Source organism: Homarus americanus, unplaced genomic scaffold (genome assembly GCF_018991925.1).
Source record: "Homarus americanus isolate GMGI-L3 unplaced genomic scaffold, GMGI_Hamer_2.0 scaffold11302, whole genome shotgun sequence".
Lineage (NCBI taxonomy): Eukaryota > Metazoa > Arthropoda > Malacostraca > Decapoda > Nephropidae > Homarus > Homarus americanus.
Genome location: NW_024736744.1, coordinates 258,798 through 274,300, shown reverse-complemented (window position 1 = coordinate 274,300; position 15,503 = coordinate 258,798). Strand labels below are relative to the sequence as shown.

The following is a 15,503-nucleotide window of genomic DNA, read 5'->3' as shown; positions in this document are numbered from 1 at the left end:
GTTCACTCAGACATTCCAGCTGATACAACTTCACTAACACAAAACCGCATGGAGCAGCGTGTGAAATTTGTGAGACGGCATGTAGATGTGGTTGACAACCTGTGGCAACTGGCTATATTTTGTGATGAGAAGATGATTTTTACAGAGAGTGTGGCTACCTTTTCCAAGGTCCCTCAGACCTGCCAAGTGTTCAGTAGTTTCAAGTATGTGTATTACTACAACAGATGACTCGACTTCCCCGCGAGGTATTCACCAAAGCTTGGGAAGACAGTTGTGTATTTGACTGTACAGGGTGTAGTCAAGGTGTGGGGAGTCACCAATGGGGGTGCAGGTTTGGGGACTCACCAGGTATGAAAAAGGATTAAGATCAGACGTGGTGACTCACCTGGGAGTGTGCTGCAGGTGTTTGAAAGGTAGCAACAGGTGTGCTTATTTACCATGGTGTACTGCAGGTGTGAGAAAGAGGCAGTAACAGGCTACAATGTGAGAGGGAGAAATGCAAGAAATTAGCAAGGCGACTCACCAGGGAGTACTGCAGGTGTGGGTGAGAGTGAGGTAGCGTACGCCCAGGTCCTTCAGAGCTCGTAGGACGCCCAGGGAGTTCTGGATGGCGTGGCCGCCCTCCACGCCGATGAGGCTGGCGATACGACCCTCCTTGAACGACTCCTCCACCTCTGTCGCATACGAACGACCCTCAGTACTCTTGGTACATTATAATTATGTTAACATGAAATTATGATGCGTGTGTGTGGGTGGGGGGGGGCCTTGCTCCCACACACCACACCTGGCTCTGAAGGAGGGTACGTGTGATGTGGGGTGGCCACACACCTCACCTGACTGAAGGAGGGTACGTGTGATGTGTGGGGGGCTGCCACACACCCACCTGACTGGGAGGGATGTGTGATGTGGGGCAGCCACACACCTCACCTGACTGAAGGAGTGATGTGTGGGGGCTGCACACACCACACCTGACTGAAGGAATGTGTGTGGGGTGCACACACACACACCTGACTGAAGGAGGGTATGTGATGTGTGTGGGGGGGCTGCCACACACCACACCTGACTGAAGGAGGGCATGTGATGTGGGGATAGCTGCCACACACCACACCTGACTGAAGGAGGGTGTGTGATGTGTGGGGGGGCTGCCACACACCACACCTGACTGAAGGAGGGCATGTGATGTGTGGGATGCCACACACCACACCTGACTGAAGGAGGTGTGTGTGTGCCACACACCACACCTGACTGGAAGGAGGGTACGTGTGATGTGTGGGGGGGGGCTGCCACCACACCACCTGACTGAAGGAGGGCATGTGATGTGTGTGGGGGGGCTACACCCCATACCTGGCTCTGAGGGAGGGCATGTGATGTGTGGGGGCTCCACACACCACACCTGACTGAAGGAGGCATGTGATGTGTGTGACTGAAGGAGGGCGTGTGATGTGGGGCTAGCTGCCACACACCACACCTGGCTCTGAGGAGGGCCTTTCTTCATCGTTCTGACATAGACTATAACGCACCGCATTGATGGTTGTACTATAGTGCTTCACGACTAAACCCCACATTATTATTTAACTCTGTAGCTTTATAAAGACCTTCACCTCTCCGTGGTGCACCCCACCTCTCCGTGCACCTCACTCTCCGTGCACCTCACCCTCTCCTGCACCCCACACACTCCCACTCGTGCACTCTCCGTGCACCCCACCCCCATCCGTGCACCCTCTCCGTGCACCCCACCCTCCCGTTCACCTCACCTCTGTGCACCTCACCTCTCCGTGCATCTCACCCTCCGCACCCCACCCTCTCCGTGCACCCCACCTCCCCTGTTCACCTCACCTCTCCGTGCACCTCACCTCCTCCGTGCACCCCCACCCTCCCCGTGCACCTCACTCCCATGCACCCCACCCTCCGTGCACCCCTCCGTTCACCCCACCCTCCGTGCACCCCACCCTCTCCGTGCACCTCACCTGACCCTCCCTCTCCGTTCACCCCACCCTCGTGCACCCCCATGCACCCCACCTTGCACCTCACCCCCCGTGCACCTCACCTCCGTGCAACCCACCTCTCCTGTGCACCCCACCTCCGTGCACCCCACCTCCTCTCCGTGCACCCCACCTCCGTGCACCCCACCCTCTGCCTCCCGTGCACCTGTGCACACCTCTCCGTGCACCCCACCTTGTCCGTGCACCTCACTTGTCCGTCCACCGTCCGTGCACCTCACCTTCTCCGTGCACCTCTCGTGCACCACCTCTCCGTGCACCTCTCACCTCTCCGTGCACCTCACCCTCTCCGTGCCTCATCTGCACCTCACCCCTCCGTGCACCTCACCTCCGTCACCTCTCCGTGCACCCACCCTCCGTGCACCCCACCCCCTGCACCCCACCCTCCCGTCCCCTGTGCACCCCACCCTCTCCGTGCACCCCACCCTTTCCTGCACCCCACCCCTCCCCGTGCACCCACCCTCCCCGTGCACCCCAAACCCCACCCTCTCCGTGCATCCCACCCCCTGTGCACTCACCCCCCGTGCATCCCATCCTCCCCACTCACCCTCTGTGTCACCCACCTGCACCTCACCCACCTGTGCACCCACCCTTCTGTGCACCCCACACCCCGTGCACCCTCCCTGCACCCCTCCCCGTGCACACCTCACCCACCCTGTGCACCTAACCCTCTGCACCCCACCTCTCCATGCACCTCACCTTTCTCCGTGCACCCACCCGCCTGTGCACCCCCACCCTCTCCGTGCACCCCACCCTCTCCGTGCACCCCACCCTCCCTGCACTCCCCCGTGCACCTCACCTTTCTTGCACCTCACCTTCTCCGTGCACCTCACCTTCTCCGTCCGTGCACCTCACCTTGTCCGTGCACTCACCTTGTCCGTGCACCTCACCTGTCTGCACCTCACCTTGTCCGTGCACCTCACCTCCGTGCACCCTCCACCTCCCGTCCTTGCACCTCACCTGCCTCAACACCTTGTCCGTGCAACCATCACCTCTCCGTGCATTCGTGCATCTCACCTCCACCCTCTCCGTGCCTTCACCCTCACCTTCTCCGTGCACCTCACCTCTGTGCACCTCACCCCTCTCCGTGCTCCTCACCTTCTCCGTGCACCTCACTTTCTCCGTGCACCTCACCTTCTCCGCACCTCACCTTCTCCGTGCACCTCACCTTCTCCGTGCATCTCACCTCTCCCGTGCCTCACCTCTCCGTGCACCTCACTCCTCTCCTTGTCTCCGTGCACCTCACCTTCTCCGTGCATCTCACCTTCTCCGTGCACCTCACCCTCTCCGTGCATCTCACCCTCTCCGTGCACCTCACCCTCACCGTGCACTTCACCTTCTCCGTGCACCTCACCTTCTCCGTGCACCTCACCGTTTTCAATGTGACCTTGGACAGAAATACTCGTATTGTCGTGTTTCTAGCGAATAGTATGTTGTGTTACATCGATCGTCGTGGTCCTGAAGTTAAACAAACTTGTATTTCTTTCTATAATAACATAGACAATCACATCATCAGTTTTCTTGTGAATTTCTTGTTTTTGTAACTTTTTTAATCCATTCTTCTCAACTTGATTAATGTGAACCATTTCCCGTAATCGCTGAACATGGAGCCAGTTGACCGCCTGGCATTGTCTGGCAGACAGGCTGATAAGACCATAGCGACAGCCAGGGAGAGAAAGCCAGGATTAGGGAGAGGATGTGAGGATCAGGGAGAGGAAGTTAGGGCCAGGGGGAAGTCAGAGGTAGGAAGAGGAAGCCAGGACTTAGGGAGAGGATACAAGGATTAGGGAGAGGAAGTCAAGTCCAGGGAGAGGAAACCAAGAGAGGAGGGAAGGGAGAGTACCATGGGAGTAAGAGAGAATAGAGAAGGAAGTGAAGAAAAAATGAGAGAGTTAGGAAAAAATAAATGATGGAGGAATGAAAAGTAGAGTTAAGAAAACAAATGGAGAAATAAAAATAAAAAAGTGATTGCTGAGTAAAAAGTGTGGGGGGAGGGAGGGAGGATGGAAGAAAGAGTCGATAGAGAAAGGGAAAAGAGGCAAGGAAGAAAGTTAATGAAGGAAAGGAGAGGAGTACGAGGAAAAGGGGAGATGAAAGGAGTTCATTGAGAGAGAGAGAGAGAGAGAGAGAGAGAGCACACTGTCACTATATTTGTGTTGGAGGAATGGGTGGTGGGAGGGCCCTGGGTGATGGAGGGTGTGGGTCTGGGAGGAGACAGAAACACTGCCTCTGGGTCCGGGTTTGAGACTGGCTGGTAAAGGTTACTATTATATGGATATACGAGTTAATACACAGAAGTACATCCTGAAATATATTATGTTCTCCGGGCTTGGTAAAAAATGACTGTTGGGTTGTACTGGAGACCTGCGGTGCCTGGTAAGACAGAGACTATTAATTTTAGGGAGCAGCTCAGTGATGGTGTTCCTCTCCTCTACGTCAGGGACTCTGGCTCAGCCTCACTGGTAGAGATTAGCGTTATACTGTATATGGATGTGTACAACTTCAAGCTCTTGTATCTTGATTGAGAATTGGTGATGATTTATTGATCGAAAGTTTCAACTATTCTGTAAGAAAGGACAAGCGTAAAGATAATCGTTTAGCAAACTGTAACTCGGTAGCATTAGCGTTGGGGTCTTGGCGGTGTTTCCGATGAGAGAGTCAGAAGCAGTAGCGGGGTCGGCATAGGAGTTTACGTTAGTTAGTGATCATGCCTTCTTAAGGTGTAGAAGCTGTCACCAACACAACAACCTCACCCTAAGTTAATGTGTTGCGTCACCCAGTATCAAAGAATAGTCCGAGAAGACCGGACAACTCGCCAACTGCACTGGCTAACCATTACTCTAGAACACGATCCGCAAATCGATAAACATCCAGATTTCCAAATACTGCTGAGAAGACAGAAGCAAATGGCGTAAAGAAACATACATACATACATACATACATACATACATACATACATACATACATACATACAAGCCAGTAACATTTACTTTTCACACTTATTAACCGTGACTTAAGTTGACCCATAGCACAGATTAACCTTTGACCCAGACTGACCCAATACTCACCGTCGGCGGAGGTAGCGAGGCGGAGGTCGTCGGGATACTGATCAATGAGACGCTTGATGAGGTCAATCTGTTCTATGGTGAGCTGCACGGCGTTTAGTCTCTGTGACTCACAAGGCACGTAGGACACCCAGAACTGTGGGAGGACAGATATGGGTTCTGTTTTGTTTATTCATTACTGCTTCACTATTGAAGGAACAGGAGATAATGTGTGACCAGTCCCTAGCCCACCCGCACCTCCATACTAAATTTGCCAACATTCAGTCTATTTTTAAAACTGTGTAAATACAATACATCCTTCCCAGAAAGTGAAAGAAATGCATAATTCCTAATTAGATTTTATGGTATAATACAATTATAAAATACTTTTTCAGTGAAATAATTAAGCGCCAAACCACTAACGCTGAGTTCTTGAACACAATACTGTACTGAAATAACCAAATTATGTTGGACATTAATGGCTCTGAACTTATATCAGGTTACGTTATATTGGGTTCAGATGCGGCTTGTATATATATTGTATCGAAGGGTTTCAGCAAGTTACCGGTAACGGATTTTATGTTTGTAAGTATGACAGTTCCCGGCATAGTGTACTGGCCTCACACTAGTGCTCTCCGTCTGTTTTAAAGGTTGTGTGTTCGCCTCCAGCTGTAAACGGGGACCTGACTTTACAGTTGATGGTGGTCGTATAAAGTACCGGCCACGCTGCCTCCTTGTTTAATGAAGACTTACTGTTGTAATTGTTGTATAGTTTACTGTTACCTTATGAATTCGTTCCCTAAAAGGTCGTCAGGCCTAAGGAACCCACTTTTACCCATTATCTTAATGATAATGATGTTACTCTGCAATGGCCATGGAGATGTTCTCCCACATTACAACCATTGCCAGCGCGATATTGATACTGATTTAGCATCACTGAAGCGCGCCATTAAAGTGAATTACTGGTATGGTTATCTGAAAAACCTGTCAACCTATATCCTGTAAACCACAATTGTCTTATCAACATTTATTCTCACGAGTCAGGTCCTGTTTGTGTCGGGTTAGAACAGCGTGGGAAGATACTCTTGTTTAAGTCAGTGTGAGACACAGACCCAACTGAGCACCGCTTGCGCTCTCCTGGACACCAATAACATCTTCCTCGAGTCTGAGCAGGTTAGTGTTGGACAACGATCGCCATGAGCCAGCTGTTGTGTTATAAAAACTCACCTGGGCACCGACCATGCCCTCCTTGAGCCTGGGTAAGTCAGTGTGGGACCAAGAGGATCTGGACCATGGGCGAAGTTTCTTAAGTTGGGCCGTGAAGTTGAAGCTGTGAAGTTTGTTGTGCATAAACTTCCTGATATTCCACGGCAGGTCGTTGTGCCTGGGGAAGGAGTACAGGTGATCGTTATATACTGTACATAGAAACATGAGTTTTGGTAGGTAGATGAAGGAATGCTTCATAATACGTCACGCTCTCGGTCGTACACTAGTGCAGCGCATAGCCTCACCTCAAAGGTAAATGATTTTCAGACTAAAGTATTTGAGAAATGAGATTATTTCTTAATTTGCATCAATATTCAACATCAGTCCTTGGCGCCAGGATATATTTAGGGTCAAAAGGTAAAAAGATTAAATTGAGAGCATTTATGAAGTAGCTGGAGTGCAGACTAGATAACAAGAGGAACGTGCAGTGTACGTTAAGGGTAATGTGAGGGATGTCGAGGAAGCGTAGTCATCCTTCAACTAACACATGACTCAAGATGGAGACTTCAGGACATTACGTTCGCCAGATTGATCCTCACTCACACTCCGATATACCAACCATGACTATTTGTGAAAAGTTTCCTATATTACCTTATTATTATTGTTCGTTTATTTTTCTCATTGCTTGACGTATCCGACCCGACCCGACCCGACCCGACCCGACCTGACCTATCTTGAGAGACCTGGATCATACTCTGTCGACTCTGCACATCTGTCAGCGTCATCTCGCTTTATGGAGGAAGAAAGTCATATTTATCTGATTTTCTAAAAGAGAAGTGAGTTTAGATCTCCAGGAAGAAGACTCACAACTTCCAACTTTTTTTTCCAGACTTTCTGATTGTGTCAGAGAAGTTTGTTCATTTTGTTCCTCAGTTTCTGTTATAGAGCCTTGCCTGTCTGTCTGTCTAGCATAGGTATAAGGATTCTTGTCTACCTGGTGTCGTGGGTACAAGGTGTCGCGGGTACAATGTGCCCTGAAGCTAATATAGCCATACATAATATAATATAACCTAACTTATCCTTGACTAATAAAACACATTCCAATCTACCGTAACGTAAGGTGAAACAAGTAGCAGTACGCTCAGTGTGTGTAGACGCCTTGTAGTCGATGCCCCACGAAGAAGGTGTTGGTAGAGAGAGAAATAAGGGATGAGGTTGTAGATCTAAACCAAAATGTGTAATAATGATAGAGGTCAAAGAACCGATGAAACAAAACAAACAAAATAACATGAGAGAATTACTGTACGTCACTGACCCGTCGAACAGCGGTGTGTCTGTAAGCAGAGTCTTGGTTGTAGTGAGACGTTGTTCCAGGGAAGCTCCAGGGTCGACGCGCAGAGCCAGAGGTACACCCACGCCCACGCCTGCCACGCCTGCCAGCACCACAACCACGCACACCCACGCCCTGGTTCTCGTTCCTATCCCTCCTCCTTCTGCTGGAATAACATTATCACTCTTCAACCAGGGAAAATAATATATTAACTGGAGGAACGGGAAAGAAAATGGGGTTTAAAGAGTCCTGGTAAACAAACTATTATCAAATATTTCAAAAAATAGTTAGTTAATATTTTAGAGAGACAAATATGAACAATAATTTATAGCAGGAAATTGGAAGTGAGAAAATAGGTAAAAACACACATCGATATAATGACATACACAAGGATAAAGAAAAGAAAAGTTAGATAAACAGTATAATAAATGGAGAGAGAGAGAGAGATGAATATATTGAGAAACAATAAGCGATAATTTTTTTAGTTTTACAGTTAGATAAAAACCTGTTTCCCGAAGTAATTTTCCTGTTAACAATACAATAGTTTTACTATTAATGACAAAATGTAAAACTTGAGTCTGAAGGTCCGTCAAAGGAGAGTTTAAAATGGTACCTGGCGAAATGGGCCAAATAGACGCCAGTGTAACCTTACCTAACCTAACCTAACGTACCAGTAGAAATAGTTTATTATGACGGGGGTACAATAGAAGTGAGGCCCATTGTAACTAGAAATAAATCCCTTTGTTTAATGTACTAGGACTGGGACCCATTAAGATTGGCTCCTACCCCTAATTATCAGGACTTATTAGGATGCCGGGGCTTTATAATGAAGGCCTATTAGGACCCAGATTATGAAGGTAAAATATTAAACGGAAATGAAATAAATAAAGTTAGAGCTGGTTAATGATCGGTAAAGGTGGGAATAGTTATTGAGTGGAGAATAAAGGGGAAACCTGGACACAATGAAAGAAAAAAGGTGGAATGGTGTATAATGTTTGGGAGGAGAAAGAAAGAAGACGAGGAAGATAAAAGGAAGTAGGAGATATATATTAAATAGGAAGACGAAGGAATGAAAGAGGCCCTCCGAGCCATGACTGAATGAGAGAATATCAGAATGAAGGAATGTAATTTGAATGGTATTAAAGATGAAAGGAGAGAGGCAGTGATAGTGGGCGAGATGACTCAGAGAAGAGAAGAGAAACTATGAAGAAAAGTATTTAATCTTCTCGAAATAAAAAGACGAACATTAAAGCATCGCTAATAGTTAACAATTTGACTGACAAAAAAATAATGTTAAAAAAAAACTTACAATTTAAGTGTTTACATTGAAGACCAACGTCGAGTCTTAAATAATGACGATAAGACCCGACAATCCAAATGACAGAGTATAGAAGAAAAACAAGCGAGTGTAGAGCAACGTCTTATATTTTGTCTGGCTGCTGATTCCGACGGGGACAAGAAACAAACGAAGATAAAGGAGGCGAGCAAGTGGGTCTCACAGCAGGAACCGGAGTGGTTATTGACCAGATACAAGACTTTATAGTGACCTGGGACTTGGTGCTAAACATTTTGGATTTGCGACCTGATTTGCTAAACTTATTGGAATTTTATGTACGATAGTAGTTATAAAGTTTGTATTTGTCGTTAAAGTAACTAAACAAAAACATTTATCCTTCTAATGCCCAGTAAGTGTGTCCAGAAAAGCGAGGTAAAGGGATCAATCACGAGCGAGAAAGATAATCCGAGCAATAAAAATCTTTTCCTAAATTGAAAACTCACAATTGTTTTCACTTTTTCCTTTATAACTTTTTGGTCTAGTGAATAATGTTAATCTTAGAATCTAGATAAAATACATAACCCTACAGCAGGTACTGAGGCTTAGAGAAGATCCAATATTATTATTTTTTTATATCATAATGGCAATATTGTCCTGTCAAGTCTCGAGAAAATCTGTACACGTCTTGGAGAGTGATCGTTCTCATATGTAGGAGAGACCACGAGCAAGACGGACACATACTCTCATAATATCCTGCAAACCTGTCAAGGAATTTAACATTAATAAAAGTGATGATAGTACACCATGGCGGTAACTGTACCTTTGTGTTTGCTGGTTGGTGATGACTGGTGGTGACACGCGTGGTCCTCCTTCCCCAAGTCTGAAGCGGCCGAACTTTTGGCCAGATGGACCGAGCACCCATTGGTCAGCCTGTCCATCGACTTGATCTAGGACGAAGCAAGATCACAGCATGACAATATGGGCACGTCACCAACGCATTGATAACGATAAGAGTTGACAAGGGCAGAAAATGTAAATAGAGTACACTGTCACAGCCTCGATATAGTGGACTGACTCAGCCTCGGTATAGTGGTCACAATAGTCAACAGAAAGTAGCACAAGCTTAAATGGTAATTACAGTATAACAACAGAAAGAAGAGAGACGAAACAGAAGGACCTTTGATAATAAGAGATAAAAAACTTACAGAGTAGTTGCCGTAGCCGAGGTGGTCACAGGAACACTGGCACTTGAGGATGTGGTCCTTAATATCTCCAGGAAGGTCTTCTAAACTCCTGCTAGGTTGCCGCCCCTCAGTCCACGAAGTCTCTGTCGTTAACCCCAATGTATCGCTCAGCCGCCCCTCCACTCTCGTCTCCTCTGGTACCTAATCCACCATAAGGAATTTGTTTTATCAATTAAACCTAAGTCATATAAATATAGCCCACGCTTATGCTATATGTAAAATATTCCTGGTTTTGTCCTTCTATCATGCTTTTCAACACACCTGGTCTAGCGGTGCACAGGATTATGTAAGCCATCAGAAAAAAAGGTTTCGCCTGCTTCTCTCAAAGCCTAACGGGTGACAGTCGGGGGAAACGAGGTCAGGGCTGTTTGGTGGGTGACCGAGAACTTCAAACTCCAACTGCAGCATAACTTTACCAGCTGATAGTCGAGTTCTTTAAAGGTGGAGACGTTGTGTGTTTGACTGGTGTTTGCTTTCAGATTCAAAATGGCGTTTTAGCTGGAGGTGTCTTGTGCTTTGACCGATCGTTACTCCCCTATCGTCGTAAACCATCGCATTTTTAACATTGGTGTTTAACGTAGACGGCCACCCTCAGCCATCTGTCTCGGCGACTTTATTATGTTTGGGCAGCGCGGTACATGTCAACAGTGGTGCGGCCAGCACGGTACATGTCAACAGTGGTGCGTACAGCAAGGTACATGTCAACAGTGGTGCGGCCAGCACGGTACATGTCAACAGTGGTGCGGCCAGCACGGTACATGTCAACAGTGGTGCGGCCAGCACGGTACATGTCAACAGTGGTGCGGCCAGCAAGGTACATGTCAACAGTGGTGCGGCCAGCACGGTACATGTCAACAGTGGTGCGGCCAGCACGGTACATGTCAACAGTGGTGCGGCCAGCACGGTACATGTCAACAGTGGTGCGGCCAGCACGGTACATGTCAACAGTGGTGCGGCCAGCACGGTACATGTCAACAGTGGTGCGGCCACGTTCACCGCGCAACAAGAATTGGAGTGTCAAGATATGAATCACTTCGTCGCCACTGTAGACAATCCTTAAAAAAACAGTTAAATTGTGAACACTTTTATGTTACCCTAGAGAAGGATGTTAGAATTATAGCAACAGGACTTACCTGAGAGAGGGAGCCGTGGGGGCACCTGCAGGATAGCTGGTACTCTTCAGGCGTGACCAGCATCCTCGGCCACCCATGGTTCCTAGAGATCTTGGAAGGCCTCTGCAGGTCCTCGTTGGTAGGACGTGCTGGGTCTAGTGTCCTAGAGTAGACCTCTGTGTTAGTATCATGACACTGGTGAGTGTCTGGCAGGGGACATTCACACTGCCCTCTGGTGTCCGTCACATCAGGGCGGGAATACCTTACCCTTGACCACGTTTCTGCTAGTTTCCGAGAGTCTTCCTTTATGTGGGACCTGTAGAGACACTTCGAGACATCCTGTGCGTGGTGTTGCTCCCCGGGGGACACCACAGGGGTTATGGTCACACTGGGGGATGTACGAACACCATCATCAACGTCACTGTTTTTCATTTTGTAGGAACAATTTATGTAGCCTTAGTAATCCATAGTTATGTTTCATGATCTACTTTATTAAGTCAAGTGTAAAATACATCTCCTTCACTCACTCATCTTACAATTATTGAACATATTGATCGCTTTCCAATCACCTACAGAACTCTACAGGATAATTAGTTTCTGTTTCATGCCGATCACCCGCTTCATCTATCCTAGTATACACTTTCACACTTACAACATGAAGAGGATGTCCGGTAAATATCTTTCACTGAATGTTGAGTTACTTAAATATTTCTCTCTATCTTTCTGTATACTGTACCGGACTTTCCTCTCGGTTAATAACGCACTTCAAGCCGTCTGACTGTATTATATTAACGAAGTTTTTCAGACATATTATCATCCCAACCTTGAGGCTCTAAATAGCGAATGTTCAGCTATTGATCGTCCGTTGTGGTAATGTATAACAACAGTACTGGTTTATCATATGTTAATACATATCCAATTCTGTTTATTATTAATCGTGTTTAAAGAATATTTTATTTCCTGGAAATTTTCATTAACATAATTTCTAAAGTAAATTTCTTGTCACACTGGCCACTGTCAGCCACACAACAGTTGTTAATCGTGTTCTTAGATTACTGCGGGGGACTCATAGTGCAGTGTAACCATTAAAGTAATTATCACTAGAAATGATCTTTTCAGCCATAAGACACACGTTCTTCTTCATTCTAAGAAAATTATCACACTACTTCAAAGAATCAAATTAATTCAAACGTCGAAATTTTAAACTTATTCAGTTGATAAGTTTATTGTATCAGCACTGTACGTGAACTTCTGTTGCAAACATAATTACAAGTATTATTTGAAGTTTCAACAAGCGCGTGCACGTGTGTGTGTGTGTGTGTGTGTGGTGGGTTGGCAGAGTATCTATTGTAAGTGTCCCGTGCACCCTACCAGAGGCTCGGGACCTCACTGACTACCTCGTCCTCCTGGCTCCTGCTCGCTGTGCTGTCCCGCGAGCTGCCAGTGGTAGGGCAGAGAGAAGTCGCCGTAGATGTGTAAGCTGCTCAGGAGTTGCGTCTGTAGGGGAGTAGTAATCATAGCTCTTTCAAGTGCCAGATGGCTATATAGAAGTGAAGTTATCTTATTTACGTCTGTGTTAGGTTATTACTCAGCGCCACGTTTCTGTCGAATCTGGCACGTGTTGTAAATGTTTGTGAAGTGTTGAGGTTAACTCACAAGCTGTGTGTAAAATGAATTGATATAGGCCACGTTAGGCCTAGCCTTTGTTGATGAAACTGGCACCACCAACTGTTATTCCACACTGTATGAAATTTTCTTGATCTTTTGTTTTTACTTTTATCCTCCGCCACTAATCGGCCCATTAGCTGCTTGAGCAATCAGTCGCGTCTCTGTTACACACTGTTGACAAGTACTGAGCATCTACTGTCTCTGTTACACACTGTTGGCAAGTACTGAGCATCTACTGTCTGGTTTTTTTTTACGGGTATTAGCCCACCCGGGCACAGGTCACTGACCCACATCGGGGCCTGGGGGGCGAAAATTTAATAATAATAGTAATTCATAGTAAATAAAATTTATAATAAAAAGTAAAATAAAATAATAATAATAATGACAACACTGTAATGATGATAATAAAGAAAAGAAAAACAATAATCAATAGTGAGAAATGCTATATGTATAGTATGTTGTGTTGTCAATAGTAAGAGAAACAATTGAGACCCTGCAATTGCGTGTAAATGAGGCAGAAAGTCAAATCAGCAACCTGGGACTTGGTCACAATATTCGTGATGCCATATGGCAGCAGGGTCTACCATTAGACAACACATTATGCTTCCAATATCTTCCCAGGCGGTAGTACCTCCCTGTTTGATAGCTGCCTGCTACCTACTACCAACACTGTTGGCAAGTACTGGGCATGCACCGGCTCCTGAATGTGTATGCAGTACCTGTTAGACCTCGGGTCAACTCTGGTCTTGAATGACCTCACACTCGGTGCCGTCACAACACTCTGGCAGATTGCTCCAAGAGTTCACAACACACACGCCAAAAAAGTTTGCCCTGACACTTTTCTGAATTTGTGGCTTCTTAAACCTTAAGCTGAGACCTCTAGTGGGGAGGACATCCTCCAGCTCAAGGGAGTTGCACTCTGTATGTGGATTAAAACAATCGTCGTGATGAAACTCCTGATATAAACACCATTCTTAGGGTCGCTAGTTTAAAATGCCATTTTAAAGTTTCCTTCCACGTTTATATTATCTTAAAATGACCACGTGCCGGTTAACATTCGTACATTGACTAGCGCAAAAATAAATTCTTATTAACATTTATTTACATTAATGCGAAAGTAAATTCTTCTTAACATTTATTTACGCTAGCGCGAAAATAAATTCATAATGTGTAACTAACAATCATTAAGCTGTCGCGAAATTAATGTCTTTCAAACACGAAATAAAACTAAGGCAATAACAATAATCTTCATTACACATAAATATATAATTTTCGCCACTTAACAGGTTACTAGGTTAACGAACACGAAATTAATGTCCCGTAAAATATAATAAAATGGCGGGAAAATAGTGTGTTTCCATCCACCACAATAATAAGAGTGATTCTAGTAATTGTAATGCAACAATTTAAATTAATTCATAAAACACCGCCATTCAGCAACCTACTACTGTGTACTCTTGTGTTTACACCAGTATTTGACATCGTCATTTAACTCAGTAGTTATAAACCTGGTATTTAAATACCACAAAATACTGCAGTGGATTTCTCCCCTACAAACGCTTGTCGCTGAGTCGCCGACCCCACGAATTCCCCAGTGTATGCCTCGTGGTCTAGGTCAACTAGCGCCGCCTTACATGACGGAGGTCAACTACTAAGCCACGCCTACCTCCGCTATTTAAGACCTGACCTCGTGGTGACCTACCGCTCTCTTTTCTACCTACACCAACCAGCAAGCAACACCTCCTCCTCCGCCGCTGCTTGGCGGCCCTCGTTCCCGCCGGCGAGCATGGCGACCCACAAGCTGTCCTCCTCTGAGCATCCTCACCAACCAGCTCTCTCTTCATTACGCTTGTAACCACGCTGCCACTTCCCAGCCCCAAGCTGCATTGTACATTCAATACAACATGTATTCAGAGAGCACATTGTGAGTTTCCCTTCTCCATCCCATCCTGAGTGTGAACCAAACAACCCATATCCCACAATACTACTTTGTTAACAATATCATTTCATTTCGTCATTTAAGTTCATTCATACGTATATCAGATTATTTTCATTTACTTTATTCATTTCAATTAACGAGCCGATTAGTGGTGAAGAGGATATTTGGAAAAATATGTCAAGGGTTCGAGTCTCGGCACAGGCACACGTGAGAAGGGTGTTATCCAGTGTGACCCTCACTACCAAACACTACAGGTTTCCCTGTCCCTGGTTTCCTCTAGTACTAATACTGGACAGACCGCCCTAACGGCTTGCAAGCTGGTAAGTGGTGAAAAAAAACAACAACTTATATATGTTCCTAAAAAGTACTTTAGTTACCCATAACCATGCTCTTACACGGTTATGAAAGAAAACGAACTATATATATATATGGAAGACTTAACTATTCCTCTGTAGCTCAGACGCGATGTTTTCGATTTACTTTTACCTTTATCCTCTCCGCCACTGATCGGTTCGTTAACCGCTTTGGGGGTCCGTCACTTCTAGGTTACGCACGTGGGTAACGGTTCGTCCATTGGCTGTCCTCAAGGTTTTAATACGAGAATATTTATTATTTTTTTTCGTGAGTTTTACTCAAATCTGACTTTTATTTTTCGTGCAAATTAGCAGTTTTTGCAAAAAAAAA

General features: G+C 45.9%; 1 protein-coding gene across 1 annotated transcript; it reads right to left on the bottom strand.

Moving 5' to 3' along the window:
- Positions 1 to 523: 523 nt before the first annotated feature.
- On the bottom strand, positions 524 to 12,533 carry LOC121872469 (putative dipeptidase CPSG_01350; the record flags this gene model as incomplete). Its single annotated transcript, XM_042375258.1, is given in 7 exon segments — positions 524 to 674; positions 5,069 to 5,201; positions 6,272 to 6,428; positions 7,566 to 7,746; positions 9,677 to 9,803; positions 10,062 to 10,241; positions 11,234 to 12,533. Coding segments are annotated over 7 exon segments (1,340 nt in total), but the record flags the coding sequence as incomplete, so codon positions are not given.
- Between the last annotated feature and the right edge of the window lie 2,970 nt (positions 12,534 to 15,503).